The sequence below is a fragment of the Phalacrocorax carbo genome, chromosome 7 (assembly GCF_963921805.1).
Source record: "Phalacrocorax carbo chromosome 7, bPhaCar2.1, whole genome shotgun sequence".
In the NCBI taxonomy this organism is placed as follows: Eukaryota; Metazoa; Chordata; class Aves; order Suliformes; family Phalacrocoracidae; genus Phalacrocorax; species Phalacrocorax carbo.
In genome coordinates this window covers 15,037,025-15,058,070 of record NC_087519.1, presented here as the reverse complement: position 1 = coordinate 15,058,070, position 21,046 = coordinate 15,037,025, and the positions used below count along the sequence as shown (strand labels likewise).

Sequence of the window (21,046 nt, the reverse complement as noted above, 5' to 3'; positions counted from 1 at the left end):
CCTGAATTCACTTCACTGCCTTGACACTATTCATGTGAAAACTAGTTCTACATTTGGAAGAAAAAATAAAAAATGGCGAAAAAGTTATTAGATAGCAATACAAGGCATATCGCATATTTGAAACTGAAAACATTGTTGATGTAACGTTAGTGCAAAAAAGGCTACTGTAATTCTGGAAAGTATTAGTATTTATCATATGTGAGACATCACTCAGCTCTGAGTCATTACTCAGCTCTGTAGGCACCCATCGACTTCAGCTGAAGTTGTCTTTCCAGTTTTTGGAATCACACTAAAAGTAAACAAATTTAATAGAAAGAGGATGACAAAAGTCAGAACAAGCAGAGATTCATGAAACAATATGTGAAATAGATTGAAAGGATTTGGTCTCTTTTGTCTTACTGGGAGATAAAACTAAGGAGGGAGGTGGTGACAGTACTTCAAATGCATTAGAGAGTAGTAATTCTTTTTTTGTCCTCCATGGCTAACGATGTTAGTTACATATTAGATGCCCAAAAAAGGCAAGAATGTGTGCATACTCACAATTACAAAAGATGCAGATAACATTCAAGTAGCAAATACTACAAAGCTCAGCATACTTTGTTCTGTAATGTAATTACATTTTTTTAACTGAAGCAACTCAAAAAAGTCTCAAGATAATTCTCATGAAAGTTAAATGACTGGCCTTCTTAACAAAACACACGCACACAAAAAGGTTGTTTTCCCCACTTTTCGCTTTTATGGTATAGGTAGAAACCAAATCATATTACACGCTGTTTGTTTCAGCCCTGCTTGAAGGTAAGTTAGAATAATTATGCATAAACACCAAAGAGATGCACAGATGATAAGAGCTATAGACTAGTACACTGGAATTCAAAACAAGACCTTTTGTTCTATTTGACTTTCTACCTGACAGGACATGCATAAATCCTTCTGAATTCCACAATCTTTTTTTATAGTTAATAGGAAAATGTATGTCTTCTTGTCCTCTGCTTTTACTTTTTAAAAAAGAACATTTCAACCATCATACCTTTTAAAGTTCCCAAACAAAATTCCACTGCTTCATGCTTGCAGTATCTTCCCTGCCTTATGGATGCAGAGAAGCATCAGCTCTATCCTGTTTGTGCTAAATGGAATGGTAAGACCTACAGGTTAAGATTAAAAATTGCTTTAGTTCTTACTCACCCCTTTTACACATATTATTCTCTCCTGGTTTATTTTACATTTGATAAGAAGTTCATCATGTCTCTTTCTCCCTGTTCCATCTTGTTATATATGCAGCTAATGGACAAGAATTCCTTTGGTGGGGCTGCAATTACACTGGTGATACCTAGAGCTATACAGAGTTTATGAATCTGCGATAGCATTTGCAAAGCACTTGCTGCTGTTTGGCCTCTGATCAAGAAACCTCATTTCTCAAAGACAAAAATCAGAGTCAAAAAGATGTTTTGCCACATCAGATCTCTGATATTCCAGTGTAACATAAACAGTTTCAACCAGTTTCAGTAGTGAGCTCCAGAGAAGCTACTACCATATCAGTCAGCATCTTGCTCTTTACCACTATTTGCTTAATGAAAACAGATCCCAGTCTTTTCTGTGTTCAACAGGTTTTTAATTTCGTTCTAGTTATTTGTATCTTCTTATACACCATATTCTTTATCACAGGAAAAGGTTTCATCAGTTTCAACAATAATTTTGCATCAGCGGGAATTGGAGAGCTTTTGGATATTTTCTATTTAGAGTCCCAGGAAGACAAAACCAAGTAGGTGCTCTAGTGATCACCAGGAAAATGTGCATAAAGAAAAAGTCTGGCACCTGTCCCATGAAAGTAGTCAGAATTTTGCTTTGACAGCAAAGAAGAGCATCACTTTAGTTTCACACTTTATTGTAATGTTCTACTTCTATCAGAGGAAGATTTGAGCATGTTTATGAACTTATGCTTTCCAAATCATTAAATTTTTTAAATGCACATCTAGATATTTTTTCAGCCAGTTGCTTTAACAAGATTCCTTTTATCCTGAAACTGCATTATAAAATGATGCAGTTATTTCTGCTTCTAAAATACAATGATCTGAAGAAAAGGCTTAAATGTTTTAGAAGTGAAAATAGAAAATATTTCTCAATCTTGGTCACAAAATACTGATTTGTGTTCAATTCCAAGTATAAATAAATCCTTGGAACTGACATTCACACTCAGGTTTTCTCTTAGCTCTAGCAAACTTATTTTAAATCTGTTTAATCATATACAAATAGAATCAGCCATAAAACCACTATTATATTTTCTGAAAGACATAGTAAACTGTTTTTTAAAGAACTTTTTCACTTGAGGTTTCTAAAACTTGGAATTTTTTTTAACAGATGTGGGGAAAAAAAGTAACTTCTTGCTAATACATGCTTGCTTTTATTTGAATGGTAAAAGTCTCTAAGATGAAGATCACTACCCTCAGTATAATTTTCTTTAATCCTTCTTTTGATGGACTGAACATGTAGTGGCAGCAGGCCACTGATGCAAATCATCCTTCCATGAAGTCCTAACTTTAGAGTAGGTGGCAAATGTAACCACTTGCTCTTTCTTCACAGGCAAAAGATGGATGTATCATCTTTATCATTAACTGATTAGGTTTCCTCACATAATTTTTCTAAAGCAACATTTCTACAATTCTACAAGGTGAACGAGCTGCCATTTACTGTCTTAAATCTCTGATATCCCTTTTCCCCATGAAAGGACAGAAGAGAAGTGGGAAGGGAAGGGTATAAATACTTATGCCCGACTCCAGAGTGAAACCAGTGGCAAGAAAAAAATGCATGGATTCTTACTTGCATGAAACAAGCATACGCAAGGAAGATTCAGTCAAATCAATATATATTTGTTCATCTGCAATTTCTTAACTGAATTTGTGGACTTGTTAATAATTCTTTAGAATGCTGGTTTACTTCCTGTAGTATTACTGGAAGATTTGCAGAGTGCACATATATGTATTAAAAAAATAGATAAAAATATATATGAAAAAAGATTGTCTAGAATTTTAGCTACGCAGTGCAGTGCAGGAATATATTGTATTTATCAATTCCTACTCACATAATCTGAAAACGTATTTAGTTTCCTCCCACTTCAGCTTCTTATCCCCCCTCCCAAAAAAAAAGAAAAAACAGAAAGAAAGAAAGAAAAAAAGAGTTAAAGGTATCCATTTTTGGTTTACCTGACTGAAAGGCAGGCACAAAAGGGAAAAAAAAGAGACAGTGTGAAAAACTGGATTATTAAATTCTGTAGTTCATTGTCATCCCCAACACAGCACCAAAAAAGATTCCTTAACTTGTAATAAATCTTGTTTCCTCAGTACCCTACATCTTTCCAAGTGTACAGCAAGGGTATCCATTTCGTCCCCAGCCTGTTAACACATCTTCTTCTGAAGTGAATATGGAAGTGAATTTACACTGATGAAAAGCTTCTGTAATCTACCTGTCTACATTATTTACATATGAAGAGAGGAATCAAGTTTTGTAGAAAAGTGTTGTGTCCCCAAATCCAGCTCTTTATACCTCATAGATTAGGTGAATGTATATTTATTTATTTTAGACATTGCATATCAACCACATCAGCCACACAGCATAAGGCAACTTAGTCATTCCAGGTTAAAAAAAAAAATAATCTATTAGGGATATGGTAGAATACAAACAAAACCTTGTATCACTGAATAGTGTGGTTTCAATATTTTGAAACAGAACAGAAAATTTTGGGACTTGGTATTACTCTTAATTTTTACTAACTAAAAGTGTTCCTGCCTGGGTTATTCTTTCACAATGATGCAAAGACTAATTGCAGTATACTAACTCTTAACTTATTTTTCCCATTAGACTATGCCTGAGATTAGAAAGATGAGAAATGCCATTAGTGAAGAAAAAAAAGAAAAAAACATCTCAAAGATCACATAAAGAACAAAGGTTCATTATTTTGTACAAGGTGATGCTAAACTCAAACAAAACTTAAAGTGTAGCCCCAACTCTGCTTCAAGCCTTCCAGTAGGAGGTTTCTGGTAAGTGTTTACAGTGAAGTACACCTAAAGCCATAAAAGGTGTGTCAAGACCATGTCAACTTAAAGCTGCATTAGCTCAAGACAGCTTGTTTAGATTTAATTAGACCTGAGCCTTCAGTAGTGCCACTACATCATTATTCACTAAAGGATAGGTAAATTAAGTTTGCATTTAGATTTTTAACAACAAAATACTTGAAGAAATGAGGTGGTAACAACAACAGAGGGGTCTTACAGATTTCAAAGAATTCCTGCAAGACAACAAACGGTTACCTTCTGTAATGACAATGGCGGACTGATTAAAAAGAGAAAAAGATGACCATTATCAACAACCTCTTTTACACTGTGGTATAAACAAGACTGACTGGCATTAGCTGTTACTACTGGTCAATGAAGGAATTAGCAGCTCAATTTGTCATAATATATACACCTACACAAGTGTATTAAAAACAAACATGATGGAAGTAAGACATAAAGGAAACAAAAGCCTGAGTACCACAAGACAAGATCAGATTAACTTCTAAAGCCTATATTAAGGAAATTACAGCTGACGCAGGCAGTTCCAGCAAATAGTTATTACAAAAAGGCTAGAAAAGCTGTCAAAATAAGCAAATATATACTTGTTTCAAAAGAGTGCAGTTTGAATAGATTGAATTTGAAATATGCATTAGTAATATACTTATTTTGATGACAGCTTTTCTCAATGGAGAACCAAATGACCACACTCCAAGGGAAGTGCAGTAATACATTACTGATTCCTTCGCTTTCAAACGTTAGCATCACATTTCCTCCTTCAGGCATTACAAAATAAGGCTGTATTGATACTGATCTCTAAGTCCTGTTCTTCAGTCAGACACCATTAAATGTAATGCAAATCCTTCCTATAAACCAATAGAAAACCCACTTTCATCCACGTGTTAGAGGCAACTCCCATCCCCAGCCCCTGTAATCTGACTTGCAATTGTATGAACGTATAGAGTAAGATGAGTTCACCCATCTTGACAGCATAAACCTTCTACAGACTATTTTCTACAATTTTCTGTGACAAAATTGAGACCAAAGGCTTTTTAAAATCTGACCAGTCACCAAATTATCAGTAAGATCTTAATCAACTAGATCAAGAAGCTATTGCTCATAAACTACCATTCATAGAAATAGTCTACGATATCATTAAAAGCAAGTCAGAAGAGAGCATGCAACACTGGAAAATGATCCAGAGTGAGAGTTTCATTCAGAGAGAGAATGATGCTTATTCTAAGGCACTTGTAAAAGATAAAAGGTAGGGATGGAGTGAAAGAAGCCACTGAGGAAAAAGAAAGCTAGAAAATAACAAGTGAGGACTGGAACAAGAGATAAAAGGTTAAGTGTTATACTCAATTACAGCATAGAAAAAAAAGAATCCACTTGTTAACTTTTCTCCAATATTTTTCTAAAAAGCCATCAATCCTTCTATTAATATACATGCATCATCACATTGCCTCTATGTCCTTACAGAACTTTAAATCCGAGGATTACTCATGTACTGCTCATGTCTCCTCTCATCCATATACGCTATTACTTTCACTCCAGTATGTCTCCAAAAACATGTTGTAATAAATAATACATAAGCAATCAGCCCTAATGTATTTTTTCTCCTTAGCTAGAGACAGATACTAGGACTACCTGATGGGGCTCTTGTGCACTAATAGATTATTTATGTACCAAGGTTTCAATGTCCTTACTTCATGTGTCACTAGAATGAAAATAATAGCATTCTAAACCTTTCTCTTGTAATAAATTAGAGAAATAACATTACTGTATTATCTACCTATATCTCTGGTTGGTCAGATTGCAGTCTACCTGCTCCTGCCTACCTAGAGAGATGAACAATTCATTAAACAACAGATTATGCTTTGGTTATATAACAAAGATTAATTCAAGGAACTTGATCTACAGCTACTACTTTTCCATCTGCAAATAAGAAGTCAGAAGTTGACTGTGATCAGTTATAGGGTAAGAGTGTAAAAAAGTATTCATAACAGTAATGTAAACCTTAGATCAGCTATTAGTCACTTTTCTTTAAAGTTATCACTGCTCCTGCAAATGTTAAAGGGAAGAAATAATATCCCAAACTACTATTTGCTTAAGTGATAAATTATGTATTCTCTGGACATGCATGAATCCACATGTAAAGAAGAGGGGGAGGCTGAGAAAACAGAGAGGCTACTAACTGTACATTTTTTATGCTTTGTATAACTCCTTTAAGAACTGATTTACAAAATTTTGTTTCGTATACTAAATAAAAATTGCTGTGCAATTCAAGCAATAAACAGAAGTTAATAATGTTTTGTCTTAGAGGACAAACTGACATTAAGACATATTTCTTTAAATGTTGCATACAAAGTACTAAAGAAATGTATTTCCTTATCACAGAACAGTTAAGGCTGGAAGGGACCTCTGGAGGCCTTCTCATATAACAGCCCTTCTCAAGCAGGGTCACCTAGAGCAGATTGCCCAGGACCATGTGCAGATGGGTTTTGAATATCTCCAAGGATGGAGATGCTGTCAGTGGATTCCACTATCTGTGAATAGACTGTCTATAATATCAGTCATCCTGCTCACTGAAAGTAGAATCAAGAAAGATTTGACTGCAATATTACTTCATGTCCCTCAGAAGTAGTAGTTTTTCAGGTAGTGTATTCTTTTAGTAGAGCACTCCAACTAGGAAATATATTCTGAAATTTTTAAATTCTGAAGGATTGTTAGGTGTTCTGCAGATATTAAAAGGTAAAATATGATATTCATCCATTAGGTATAAAACATGAAAGACTGGTTAATAGGTATTGCCAGATATGCTACAGGGCCTGAAGGTACATTTGTAACAAACCAGTTAGTGACTGCTGAGGCAGAATCCCTGATGTGTCCTCCCTGCCTGTGTGGAAAACAAAGTGTAAAGAGAAAACAGAACTGCTACTCTGTAGTCACTACATACTGTTTTGAGAACAGTCTGAGAGGTAGTGTTGTAGCAGTTCATCTCTAAATTCCCTTTAACATCTTGCCCTTCTTCAGAGGAAATAAAAATAGAGGTCCTACTATGACATCTTATAACTGTGCAGACACTTTATGCCTCATAGATTACACCCAATACACATTTTCATAAACTGGCCTTTGAGTAAGTTGGCTTCTCTGTAAATATAGTATAAGAAATGCTTCAGTACTTCAGAAGAAAAAAAATGTCAATAGACTAAAAGATTGAAAGAGGTCTTTCAACCTCTTTAAGGGTTAAAGGAAGAACAAATACATTTAATTTATGGAACTGATTGCATGAGATGTAACACCAAAGTTAGTTCTCATTTTCTAACAGCCTATGTTATCTAATAACATACACAAACGTACAGACTTTAAATAGTGGAACCAATTTGGGTTTCACTATTTTGGATCTTCCCTGTATGCTTTCTTTAATTAGGTCCTCAGACCTTTATATTCCTATCGTGCAACACTTACTAGGTAAAATAACTGTGGTCCCCCCTCCCCATACCTCATAAAATCATTAAAAAGTCATGACAACTACCTGTTGCTAGCTGTTTCTTCATACACCCTCTAGTGTCTAACACAGTACTGTAGAAAAATATCTGCAAAGTGTAGATCTACAATCTAGAGTCATTATTTGAATGTAAAAATAGAGTTTATTTTAAACTTTCATATTGGCAATATTTAATTGCTTGTGTAACATACTTTCAACTTGACTATACATTTATTTTAAGAGTAGTTGTCCATGTACAAAAGAAACTTTACAGTAGCTCAAGCTTTGCATACTCATTACTACTAAATACAACCTTTGGCTAAAGGCACAAGTCTGCATCTTCAAAATGAATGTATCAGATTATTATTTTTTGAAGGCAGATAAAGAAAGCAAAGATTCTGTCAAGGTGACAGTTACCATCTGGCTAGCTATGGTAATTATGTGCTCCTAATTAAATGCACAAGCAATATTATAATGCTAGAATTACAGTGTCTGTTAATATTGAAAATCACTGTATTTGTGTATTACTAAAGTTACGTATATGATTTTCCACTTTGAAGTCTGTTAACACAGAAGATAACGATCATTTATTAAAATCTGTGTCAACACCCTCTGTGAGTTAAGTTCCTTTCTACCACATTTTCATACATGGGTGCTACCATTTACACTTCTCTTTCATCCACACCCTCCTCTTCCCTTTTTTTGGGACTGACTGCTTGTTTGAGGGCTTACTGGGAGTACAACTAAGGACAGAAATAAAATCAGTTTAGACTTGCACTCTCACAAGTATGTAACAAGTTATAGGATGTATACAGGATGCAGAACACTGCTCATCGGGATGAATATAGAACCAAACGTGCCTTCAAAACAGTTAAAGGAAGCACTGTAATATCAGAACACTCAGGATTACTCCTGTGAATACATTTATAAAGCTTTACAAAAACTAAGAAGAGTGTACTGTTTAGTTCTTTTTATAGGATTTAAAGCTTGTGAAATTTAATTTTCAAGTTACTGAAATTCAAAGCAATACAATTGCTTATAAACATGTTTGACAGATATATTCAGAAAATTCCTTCAAAACAAATTTGTAAAATTTTAGCCTTTTGACTTCCGTGGGACAATTTCACCCTATGTACAGAACCAGGCATAAGCAGAATTTTTGTCACCAAATTCCATGGAAAGAGGATCAGGTACCGTACAGAAATTAATGTCTAACTCTAAGAACAATGTTTCACTTAAAAGACAGAGTTAAAATACTATTACCTCCAGCAAGGATCTTCTCTTCCAAATCATTCATTCGTTTCTTGTATGCTTTTAAAGCAGCTTCTTTAAATGATGGTCGTATTCTTTTTTTCTTTGGAGTTTCAGCAAGAATCTCTGGGACATTCTGATTTTCATCTTCCTTTACATGTACGACAGCAGCCATGCCACTTTTGACTTCCAATAACTCTTCACTGACCACACTGTCAAACTGTGTGTCATATTGCTCCTCTGGTAGTATTGCATATGGAGTTTCATATGGAGGATGCCCCAGTTCATATTCCTGGACCTGCTCACTAGTTTCACTACTATTAGTTCTATTTTCTAGTTTAGCAAGGACTTGCTCCATTACTTCTACATAGTCTGTTTCATTCTCACCAGGTGGTTCAATTAAGTCGTCTTCATACTCTACTTTGTAGCAATAAGGCTCAGCATAAACATCAGAATCAAGTGTTGTACTTGATTCATTTGCAGTAGACTGAGATAAAGTTCTAAACCTTCCCATGAAAGATGATCCACTGTCTTCATACCCGCTTAAACTCTGTGTACTTTTATTCCAGACTACTTCTAAAGCTGACTTGGCACGTTGAAGTGTAGATCCAAATTTAGGAAAGCTGAAAGTCTTATCAGAAAGGTCTATGCTTAATCGACTATGCCATGATTTAGGGGCTGTTTCTTCCGAGTCATCACTTGGGAGTTCACTCTGACTTCGGTACATCATAGGCGATCTGTTTTGATTCTGATATGGGTAAACAGAATTCGTTTCCTGATAATCATCATATTGCCCAGTCCACTGACTTTGCGTTTCACTATCAAGGCCTGGACACGACGGAGAAGTACCATCAAGGGTAAAATCATAGCTTTCGGCATCATAGTGGAGGTCAGAACTTAGGCACTTTCTAAAATCTGTCTGTTGATCTGACGGGCTGCTCATATCATACATGAAAACTTCCTGTGTAGATGAGTCTAGGCCCAAATCCGCGCCTTGTTCCAACTGATTCCAGTCTTTCCATGGGGAAAGATCATCATGTAAAGAAAGCTGGGAATCACTGTAGTGGCTTCTGTCTCCAGATGCACATATTATTCCATTGCTTACTCCACTGTCAACAGTTTCTGTGTTCTCTACTTCATTTTGCTCTGGATACTGTGGCATATCTTGGACAAAAGTTTGTTCCTGGGAACCGCCATACCAGTTTGTAGAATCATCTTGCCTTCGCTGCCAAAGTTCTCGATCAGAGGAAGACAATAGTGAACTGCCATTTGTTCTGCTAAAATACTGATTTTCTGAAAAATCGTCAGAGTAAGATGGACACAATTTTGAGAAATCTGACTCTGAATGGCTAAGTTTTGGTGTTGCAAAGTCATTCTGTAAATGCCATAGAGAAGTCACATCTGAATAACAGGTCTTCGATTGTTTTTTCATATTATCAAATTCTGGTGACTGATTGTCATAATTTCTTCTGTTTGAAAAGGTGCTATTGTCAGCAGATCTATTAAGGTCTTTAGTATTTGGGGATTCAACACTCCCTTTTGTAGTGCATGTTTTTATTTGAAGTGCTGATTTAGACATCTTTGCATAACTGTTCTTATTTATATCTGATTCCAAGTCTTTACCACTGTCAGGTGACTCCCAGTCATGCATTTTAGATTTTGTCTCCACAGTTAAAAGCTTCATATTTATACTCTCATATGTCTGAGAGGAAGGTAGTCCTCTGTCTTTTATGTCATTGGAAAATATATCTGTAGAAATTCCAATGCCAGTTCCCTTAAGTTTATAAGACTTCTTTAAAATCAAATCTCTCTGTTGTGATGACTCAAAGCAAACAAGAATGGGTCTTGGCTTTGCATTTGGACAGTCTCTTTGCTGCCCCAGCCTTTGGGCAAACTCAATTTTAATTGCACTTTGTGCCTCCGAAAACCCCATTCTATCTATTAATATTTTGTAAACTACGCTTTCAGTCTTTTCAAGCCTCTCTTCAGGCACATTTAGAAACCTAAGACTTGCTTTGTTTCCTGGACGGCCTATCTGCTTAATGTAGTCATGTATGTCCCGAGTTTCTCTTCTGGACTGTACAAATCCAGTTCGCAATTGTTCAATTTCATTTTGTACAACTTCTACACTACTAGAAATTTCATCAATTGATTGTTTAAGAGCATTAACATGCCCTCTTAATTCAGAGAGTTCTGTTTCAATTTGACTTATTCCCTGAAGCTCTTTAAAGATCATTTCCATAACATCATGGGTTTGACTAATACAACCTGTTGAACTAAAGCCAGGTTCAAGAGTACTTGATTTCTGGTGACGGCCAGTTCTGTCTAGAGATTTACTTCTTAAGCCCCATGTTTTCTTCCATGTACTTAGTTCTGAGTCTGATGAAACACATTCTTGGCTCTTCTTCCATTTCCTTAGTTTTCGCAAAGCTCCCAGCTTCAGTGTGTGTAAAGTGCGTTCTCCATCAGAACTTCCATCAGATGGTGCAAGGCTGCTTAAGCTTTTTCTGTTGCGTCTCACAGGCATTGTGTGTGATAAGTATTTGTTTTTCTTGCTATTACCTTTTACTTCACTTAAGGACTCAGAATATGAACTATCATTTGAAGACAGATCTTGAATTATATCTTCATTATTATTGTTTGTTACAAAAATATGCTTTTGCAGTCCATTGGCAATAGCAACTCTGTAACTGAATGTTGGAGAAAGTGAAAATTCTCTGTTACTTTCCTCTTCTTCAGCTGATAAGTTGCGAGCAGATGGACACTTGGCAATCTTTTTAACAGTGCTTTTCAAAGTATTCGAAAACTTTGGATTCTTTGTTTGTCCAATCTGAGTTAAGTCTTGTTCCTTTTTGCTCTGACAACTCTCTCTCCTTTTTGTACTATTTCCCGATTTCTTTGTAAACATTCCTTTGCAAATCTTATATATGTAAGATGAGATCAGGCTCTTTAGGAACGCAGAGACCATGGAGTGTAATTTATATTAAGCTGTTTCCACAAAACACAATTTTTGATTCAAACAAATATTTATATTTCCAACAGGATCATCAGCAAACATTTAAGCAACAGAGACTATAGACATATGAACTACTCATGTTCTGCTATCATTTGACAGAAGGGGAAAAAAAAAATCACACATCTTGTTCAAAACCAAATCCTGAAGGGGTTTTGTAAGTCTTGCAAAGTCTCACTCTGTGGCTCATGGCTTCTTGAAGTGTCTAAAAAGGAGGGAATAACATTACAACAGCTGCCAAAAACTTATAATTCAATAATTCTGATGACGTTTTACCTGGATTACAATGGAAACACAGAGCAGTTAAGTACTTATTTATACTTTCCCCAATTGTCTGAATAGAATTGTTCATGAAGAATTGAAGCTGAAAGCAGTTCTAGGCAAACATTTTTAACATAAGTTAATAAGCTATACTTATTTACAGGCTTCTTTGCCCAGTTTAATTCTCTGACTTTAACTGAGACATTTAATATTAATGCTATCTGCTTTCATTCAGAGTAATGACATTTCAATTTAGATCCATATGATATACAGCGGTTAAAAAACTAACAGGGGAACAAGTTAGTAGCTAGTGAAATAGAAGTAGAAAGGTCTCTCTTAGTTCATCTTTGGAGCAAGGTATGATTCTGTGCAATGAATCAGTATTGTATCCATGAAGCGCTGTTCTATGTTGAGATTGAATTATGCATGTGACTATGGTTTGAGAAATAGATGCTTTCTTTTTATACCAGACTTTAACACATCTTATGGTAAGCCAGGACTTAAAGCAGACATACCTCTGGGCTTTCTCTTCTTTAAGAAGAAAAAGAAAACTATAGAAAATAACAGAAAATCATAATGACAACCGATGGAACATTCTCACCCAGGTTACCATTTTACATTGTGCTGGTCACCAGAAAAAAAAAACAAAACCCCCACACAAAACAAGAGGAAGAGGGAGAAACAAATATGATTTACAAGTCTCAGGACAAAAGCAGATGCCATTAAAACAGGAGAGCAATTTGATCTAAAATATGGAAGAGTAAGAAAAGATTTCATGAGCTACCTGGAAGCTTCTGTTCCAGAAAACAAAAGCCTGTATTCCATAGAAACATAGTCAATGCATTTTAAACATATAAATGTACTTTCTTATATCAGCTGTGGAATAAAAACAAGATGAATAGCTCCGAAAAATCCAACAAAGAAGTAGTTCTTAAAATGGCCATTTCCATTTCTAAGCCAGCTAAAAATTCTTTGGCAGAATAAGAAGTTTATTTAGATACAGGGTGTATGAAGAGTTAAAACTTACCCTGTGGTGTCTTAAGAGGAGTAAAGGATATGAATGGTACTCCTTGTCTGCAAACAGCATGGCACTGTATGAAACGTTATAGTCCCCTAATACACCTGAAGATCTGGTCTTTTCATTACAGAGTTTGTCTTCACAGCCCTTACTATTATACTCATGTCATGTTGAAGAATAAACACTAACTACTGATTCATACTGCAGCAGCAAAATACACCATGTTGAACAGAGCCCAACAAAGCTGGTAAATGCCTGGTTGGCTTCTGCAGTCCTGGGACAGAGGATGTAAACAGACTTATTTCTTTTCCAGTTTTAACAAAATTGGGTTACAGCACAAGAGCGAGCAGAACAAGAATAGACAACATTCTTCATCCTTCCTAAAGTTGATGCCTCTTATTTTATAAAAGGTGAAATTTTGTGGAATATGTATCACATTTTTAACATATATGCATCAGCATAGCTCCTGTGACTTCTTTTTCGTCCAGGCTTATGCCTGAAGTCAGAGTATTAGTAGTGGATTAAAATCAAGCAATGTTTGGAAGCAAAAGAATGCTCAGAAAGACTGCATGCAAATTTCAAGGCATACAAATGGCATCTCTCAGAATATTACAAAGCTCTCACTAGAACCAAGGCTGCCTTGTTTTCACCTATTATTACTAGAGGAAGGAACAATCCTGGGACATTTTTCAATATCAAAGGCATGTTTCGACGTGTAGAAACACTTGTTAACCATTCAGCTCTTACACTGAATGTTTGTAACCATTTGTTGAACAAGATTTGAAGTGTGACTGCCTGCCTGCTCTGCCCACACAACCATAGCTTAAGTGCCGCCTTATACAAATTTCACTTAGATGACTTGGGCATTCTTCTAATTGAAAAAACTTTAAACCAACAATGTATAAACGATCTAGAAGGCTTGTTTACTGGCCCAGCCTATAAAACGTCAAGAAATAATGAAGTTATCACTGAAACCAGGAACATTTCCATTCATTTTAAATAAGGCTTAATTCTCCTCTGTAGAAGAATCCTGATTTCATAGTCAGACATATGTATGTTTTATCCAATGCCTAGCCTATGCTTTTTTTTAGTGTTATAAATAGCTGCAAATTCAGTACTCAATTTATTTAAACCCAGCTTTTGGCAACACCATGGTAAATTAAAAGTTGTACTGTTACAAACACACACACATCTGCTAAATGGAGCAGATTTATGTTCTTTCATGCGAGTTCCATTCCATCTCTGCTGTACTAGTCATATGATCTGTTCATCAGTTCGCAGCCTACTATTGCTCTGTCAAATACTAATTTTCTAAAATTGTATATTTAAACATGGAATCAAATTCGAGTCATTATAGGTCTCATCATCTCTTTTTGTAAAGATTTGCATTAGGTTGTTCTTACCATTTTAAATCAGTGTAGGTTAAAACTCTAGGAAATAAGGAACAGTCTTTTGAGAAGCACACAGGACTAAGTTATTTGAATGAGCTGCAAGTTGTTGTTCAGTGATATTCTGGATTTATCCAGGTCTCCCAGTAAACTATCGTGACACAATTTTTTAATTTTTACTTTGCTTGTTTATTGACTTAAATCAATTTATATATAAAATTGAACACAGATGGGTTAACCCGTTCTAAACAGAAGGAATTAAGTTGAAATGTTACAGCAGTAAAGTACAAACTTTATGCTAGATGGTTATAGAGCAGGAAACTGGAAAGTGTTATGGATTGTGAGATTAGAAATAAAATAAATTGTTAACGGATTCCTTCTGTAAAGAAAGGACACAATGACATTCCCTTCAATGTTTTACCCATAGCAAGTCTGAATACAGACTTTTGTCAATCAACTTGATGGTGAACAGGTAATTTGGATTTATTTCAAGGATACTGTTGATAACAAAGCATTGTCAAAATAATATTTGTCAGCTGGAAACATCAGATATAAACGATCTTATTCCTAAGTCTAAAATTAATGAGTCAGGTAGGAGGGGATGGAACAGGCTGGGTTAAGAATGATAGCTTTTAAAATAACGCAAGAAGTGTATTTTAGTTACATGTCTGAACACTGATCCTCACAGATTCCTTTTTTTTTTTAATTATTATTTTATCAAATCCAGCCCTCTATTTTTACAAAGAAAGAAATTTGAATCATCTAAAAAAATACAATTCAATATTTAAAAAGAATGGCTAGATCACTGCTGACTTTCTGTTCAGATCCCAGTAAATGAAGCTGTAAGAGCAGCATCCCTCTCCATTCAGAGGTAACTTTGTGGATGCAGACTACCCCACCAAAAAAGCAAGAAACAGGCTGGCAGAACCATAGCCCTGCTTAACCTTTACAGTGACCGTTAACTACAAGGGGCCTGTGTGTATTGGAAGGGGACAGGGAAGATGATGAGACTAAAGTGCAGTCTCCCTCTGTAAAAAGGCATACGCAGTTCACATTCACAACACCAAGACAGTAGGGGAAAACAAAGCAAGACCAAAAAGTCCTTTTCTTAAGCAATACCACTCTGCAGTACTGCCAAAGTAGTCACTACTGCCTATAGGCAGCAACACCTATTTGTGATTTGCAAAATGCTTCACAGAAATTAATCACACATGACAAACAAAAAAGTATACAATCCACTTTGCAGCTGCAGAAACTGAGGCTAAGAGAGGTTCTTTTACTATCAGGAACATAACAGAATAACTAGAATTCAGATCTACAGATTTCTCAAGTATGGTCTTTGACTAGTCTTATGGTCACCTGGGGATGTTAGCCTGACATAATTGTACCTATCAGCAGTGTACGTCTGTTGCGCGAAACATACACTACCTTTCTTTAGACAAGCATAACAGTGTATACTCCAGATTGCTTCATTAGTTTACTGTAACAGTAGCATTATACTGACAATCATCTCAAATGACCTGATTCAGAAGAACTTAATTTGAAATAATTACCTGTTCCTTTATATTCTTCTTAAATTCTCCATATATTCTTAAATACTGACATTTTTGATCTGTGTTATTGTTGCGTCTTTCGAGGTAAAGTGATACTCATCCTAATACTGCACATGCTACACAGATGACCTGCTGCAGAACTGGCAAAGACAAGAACAGCATGAAGGTAGTTCTGCTTTCTCTTTTGTATAATTATTCCTTGATCCAGGAATTCCTCAGGTTTTCACCAGCAGAGTTTTGCCCTACCCTACCATACCCTCCAACATTCACATAAGAGCATTGAGTGCTGTCAGCACTCTCTCCTTTTGGCTATAAAGTTATTCCTATTGTCTGTAAATATAATTTGGAAAGTTCACTATGTCTGCTTATTTATCTGGTGACATTTCTTTATGGACCCTGCTATTAATAGATCTAACCACCATTAAACATGTTGCCTTTCTATTTATGGGGAATGTTACCAACACAACTAACCACAAAACTGCTGTTTCAAACCCCAGACTAAAGAGACTGCAATCTGCTTATTTTTTAACCCACTAGGCCTGCTGCTGTCCAGAAGAGCTTGCACATGTGCTCATCAAGTACACTGTGGAATCCAATCTAAATATTTAGTCATCATACTGCAAGACTAGTCAATCATAGGTGGTACTTGACTTATCTGTTCTTTCAGCACACAACCTAATCAAGTTTAAGGATAACAACAGATGCAAGCATCACACGCTTAAAACTGACTTTGGCTCATTGTAATTTACAACTGCATCTGAAACAGAAACCATATATAGAACTTTGTACATTAGTGAATTAACTCAGTGGTTTAACAGTTATTTGCAACTAAACTACTTTATAATATACAGAAGCATATTCTCTTCAGGACAGCTTAGAGGAAAATGTTAATTCCCAGCTAGCTAGGATAAGTAATTATTCTAGAGAGAAAAGTCATCTTCACTGCTCCCCTACAGCTATGATAATTATGGGAAAAGAGAGGAGTTTTTTGCAGAGTCAAAGATCCTTTTTCCTCAATTATTGTTGAAGACAGACCTGAGTAGAAAAAAACAATCTCTTATTTTGCAATAATTTTCTTACTTTTTTAGTTAAACTGTTCTCCACACCTTTGTGTGTATTCATAATATTTGCATTTCTCTGAGAAATCTTGTTACAGCATCTGTGAGGCTAAAGTTGCCAGTCTATTATTTATGAACTACTAATAAAATTGTTGAAGACATTTAGATGACTATTTATTTCTTTAGAAACAATTCTGTAGTATGGTATTTATATTACAAATATGAAAATTATATTTGAAGCAATTGTCCTTAAAGGTCTTTAGCCTTGACTAGTACTAAAAACAAAAGGAAGAGATTTGCCAGATACAGTAGATTAATACTTAAATGTAATGAGCTATTGAACAGATTCTGAAACTTAAAATGTGCTCCATTTGGAGAGCAGCAGGTAGCTTACTACAATGTAGTTGAATATATTAATGCACACAGGGTTAAGAGACTGCAGATTATTTGGAACAGAGCTTCAATATTATTTGGCAAAATGTACTAACCTTTTTTTCTTTAATGTTTCTAGTTGTTTCCTAAACTTTTTTTAAATGAGAAGAAAAAAAAAAAAGAAAAAGAGACTGTAGTGTATAACGAATGTGGCAATAGTGAACCTGAGAGTCCTTTTACAGCTGTATTTATGACATACGCTGTCCTACAGAAACTTATTTTTAGTCAATACTCTCACATTAAGAGCTGCTAAGATTTAGAGACAATTCCACTTAATAGGCCATTCCTATTTAAATGCAGGCTACAAAAGGAATGGAAAACCTGGAGAGGGAATAGTTATTTGCTGACAATATGGCGATAACTGTATTACTAAGTCAGCACCAAGCATATTAACTTCTAAGTATGAGTTAGACTACTACACGCATGCTATTATGTCAGATTACCACAAATATACAAAAGATTTAGTGTATGCAGAATAATCAGAACCTATTTAATGCCTTTAAAAAAAAGGAAGCATCGACATATATTTGACCAAATCTCAGCTCTGTCCTTAATCTTGTCTGTGTTTTTAATTAAGAGTTTTCTTTAGACCATTTTAGACTGAGAGTCCAAGTGATTTAATTTACATTGAAGCACAAAACATATGCAGAGGGTATATTTACAGTATACTGAGTGTACTTTCAAATTCTCATTAATACTGCCATTTTAAACTTTTTAGCAACTTTAAACAATCTCTATAATCATTTGATCAGAAAATATTTTAGAAAACCCTCCATTTTCTTCCAGGTATAGAATGTTAATCCTCTAATTGTACTGGCCTGAGCCTTGGGATTGGCAGTTCTCTGCCCTGAATTAGCTCTCTTCTGGACAGAGACCACCATAGAGTCTGTGACCATGTGTACACTACATCACTATATATAACAGAGATTATTTGAGAGCGCTGCGATTGTTTTTGTTTATTTTTGGGGAGGGGGTATTTTTTTCTTTTTAAACTACTTACAGAAATTCTCTGTTACGTGTTTAGATGAAAGGAACAACTTTAAATGAGCAAAATGCCACTTGTAAGACCTCTGGATTCCATCCTTCCCCCACAAAAAGGGTTTAAAATATTTTCTAAAATGTAGCTAACTAGTAATTCCATTACATTTTTAGAAAACAAAAGTATGAAAGGGACAGTTTTTGAGAAAGAGGTCTATCATTCAATAAATGACAGCAGTCATCTGTGACATTTACGTTTGAAATATGCCACAAGCAAAAACCACCACAAATACTGTTGACAGCAACGTATACTAGGATAAGTAAGCACACATAGATAGGAGACACGCTTGCTAAACACCTGAAATGACATTAATTAATAAGAATGGTAGATATTAAACATAATTTAAAATTTGCGCAAAAATTTTATATGAAAAAAATCTCTTTCTTTGCTTCAATATACTGATAGCTGTGGAGTGATACTTAGATTTCCATCTGAAAGTAAGAAACTCTGCTTTAGAGCTGTCAACCTAATTGAATGACACAGATAAGATGAGAAAAACGAAACCTGTACAAGAACCTTCTTAGGTGCCAAAGAATTTTTATGCTTCAAATCTTCTGTTTTACTGTAACAGTCTCACAAGACAGACTCTAATATACTACTTCACTCTTCCTAGATTTTCACAACACTACAGTTAAAAGAAAATTTGGAATTTTCAGTCGCCCTTGATACTTTAATGAATTGGGAGATATTCTGAGCTATCAGTCTTCTCCTTGATAATGCTCTGGAATCCCAGTACTTCATCTGTGATTCCCTAAGCATTTCCACAGCAATATAAGTCATTATGGTAATGTTGTGCTGACATCACTGCAGGATCAAGCAAATGGTATAGTGACAGAAAGCCTTTATACAACTCTCCTCAGGTTGTGTAAATTCCACTGAATAAAAGCCCTCATTTATCTTGCATTATGCCTTCTTTCTATAGAAAGGTCTTTGACATGACAGTTAACCCTAATCTCTATCATAATGTCCTTTACAGAAGTAATTTATGATGAACAAAAGATATTTTAACCTTAAATACTACTTTTAACTCTTAATGTTTTTAGACTCAACAACATTCTTTCAACACTTTTCTCAGTATGTTGATTTATAAGGTAAGAATTGGCACTGATTTTTAGAGCACTCAAATGTGTCAAGTAACCTTACCTTTTCAATTGTCAAATCATAGTTGTGTATTACACTAAATAAAGGCATCTATTTTATATAATCACCAATGCTTCATTCAGGAAACAAGTATTGTATCACCTCCTCTGTGAAAAATCACTACAACTTTGTGAACAGAGTTCATTTTCACATCAGAAAAGAATTAAATAATGTTAAACCAATTAATGCTTTTAAGGCACAAGAATTCCTGTCAGCCAAGGGTTAACATCAGTATTAAGATCATTTTTGTATCAGCATGTTATTAAAAAATCTTACTCAGAACTGGATTGCATTCAAATTAGAAATGCAACAGAATGCTTTAAGAGATTTCAGGACTACTAAAATGTTTGGGGGTTGGTTTTTTTTATGTTTTTAACAAGTTTTTCCTAGACGTGCCCATTATAAGACAACTATTAGTGTCCTTATTATAAGGGCACATAGCTTTATGTTCTATTTCACTTATTACATACAATCAGTAGTCTGCTGAAGGAAAATATTATTAATAAGACAAAATAATGCAATATGAACCAGGTGACTGAAGCAAGTTGGGGGTTAACGAATACATTCAGATTTTTATATCTGCGTAATTCTTCCTCTTAAAGGAAAATGAACCATTAATCTCATAGTAAGAAATTAGTTTCAGCTACTATTACTTGGCCTCTGGAATTGCAGATGGCAAAACACTACTTTTGTATTCTTGAACCTAGAAGGATGGACAAAAAGGTATTAAATAGCTACAGGGTTTGTTTAGGTTGAGGATTGGGGAAGGTACATGTCAGAGGGTATTCTAACACATGGGTTTAGCTGTGGAACAGAACCAAGCATGTATTCTAAGCAAGCTGCCTCTTCAAAAGAAAGCTGCAGGGTGTTCATCTTGAGGATTAATCAAGACCCAGAAATATATAAGCATCTGTAAAGCTCAGTTTATTACTAATCCTATTATGAAATAGGAAAAAAAGCACTGGCAGACATAAGTGAAACACTATATTTTCACCATGTGTTCATATATCTAAATTATTTATCTTTTTATACCAATTAAAAGGTTCTAACTCATTGTGAAATCAAATATCATAGTCTTACTCATTGTGTAAGTTCGCTTATGTCGTAAACTTACCAACATTACAAAATAAATCCCCCACTTTTTAATGAAGTGTTGATTCTTAAGTCCACAAGCCCAGACAGTTTTGTCAACATTGTAGCATTAGAAAGCAAATCAGTTACAAATCAATGCATTCATTAGCTAGAACAGTGGGAGGTACATTCAGAATGAAAATAAGGAAAGGAAACAAAGGAAACAGAAAAATGTATGTAGACTAGATACAAAATACAAAAAGGATACATACCTGGATTAAATTCTTCTTAA

At 35.0% G+C, this 21,046-nt stretch overlaps 1 protein-coding gene across 3 annotated transcripts in view; it reads right to left on the bottom strand.

Annotated features, from left to right (window-relative positions):
• UNC13C (unc-13 homolog C) overlaps positions 1 to 21,046 on the bottom strand; it is a 238,485-nt gene that overhangs the window by 165,353 nt on the left and 52,086 nt on the right. The window contains exon 1 of one of the 3 annotated variants that reach the window (XM_064456443.1): positions 8,794 to 12,114. The exons of the other annotated variants lie outside the window; for them this stretch is intronic. Coding sequence (XP_064312513.1) covers positions 8,794 to 11,749 — 2,956 coding nt within the window. The 5' untranslated portion in view covers positions 11,750 to 12,114. Of the gene's footprint in view, positions 1 to 8,793; positions 12,115 to 21,046 lie in introns of those variants that run through there. 3 annotated transcript variants of the gene reach the window in all.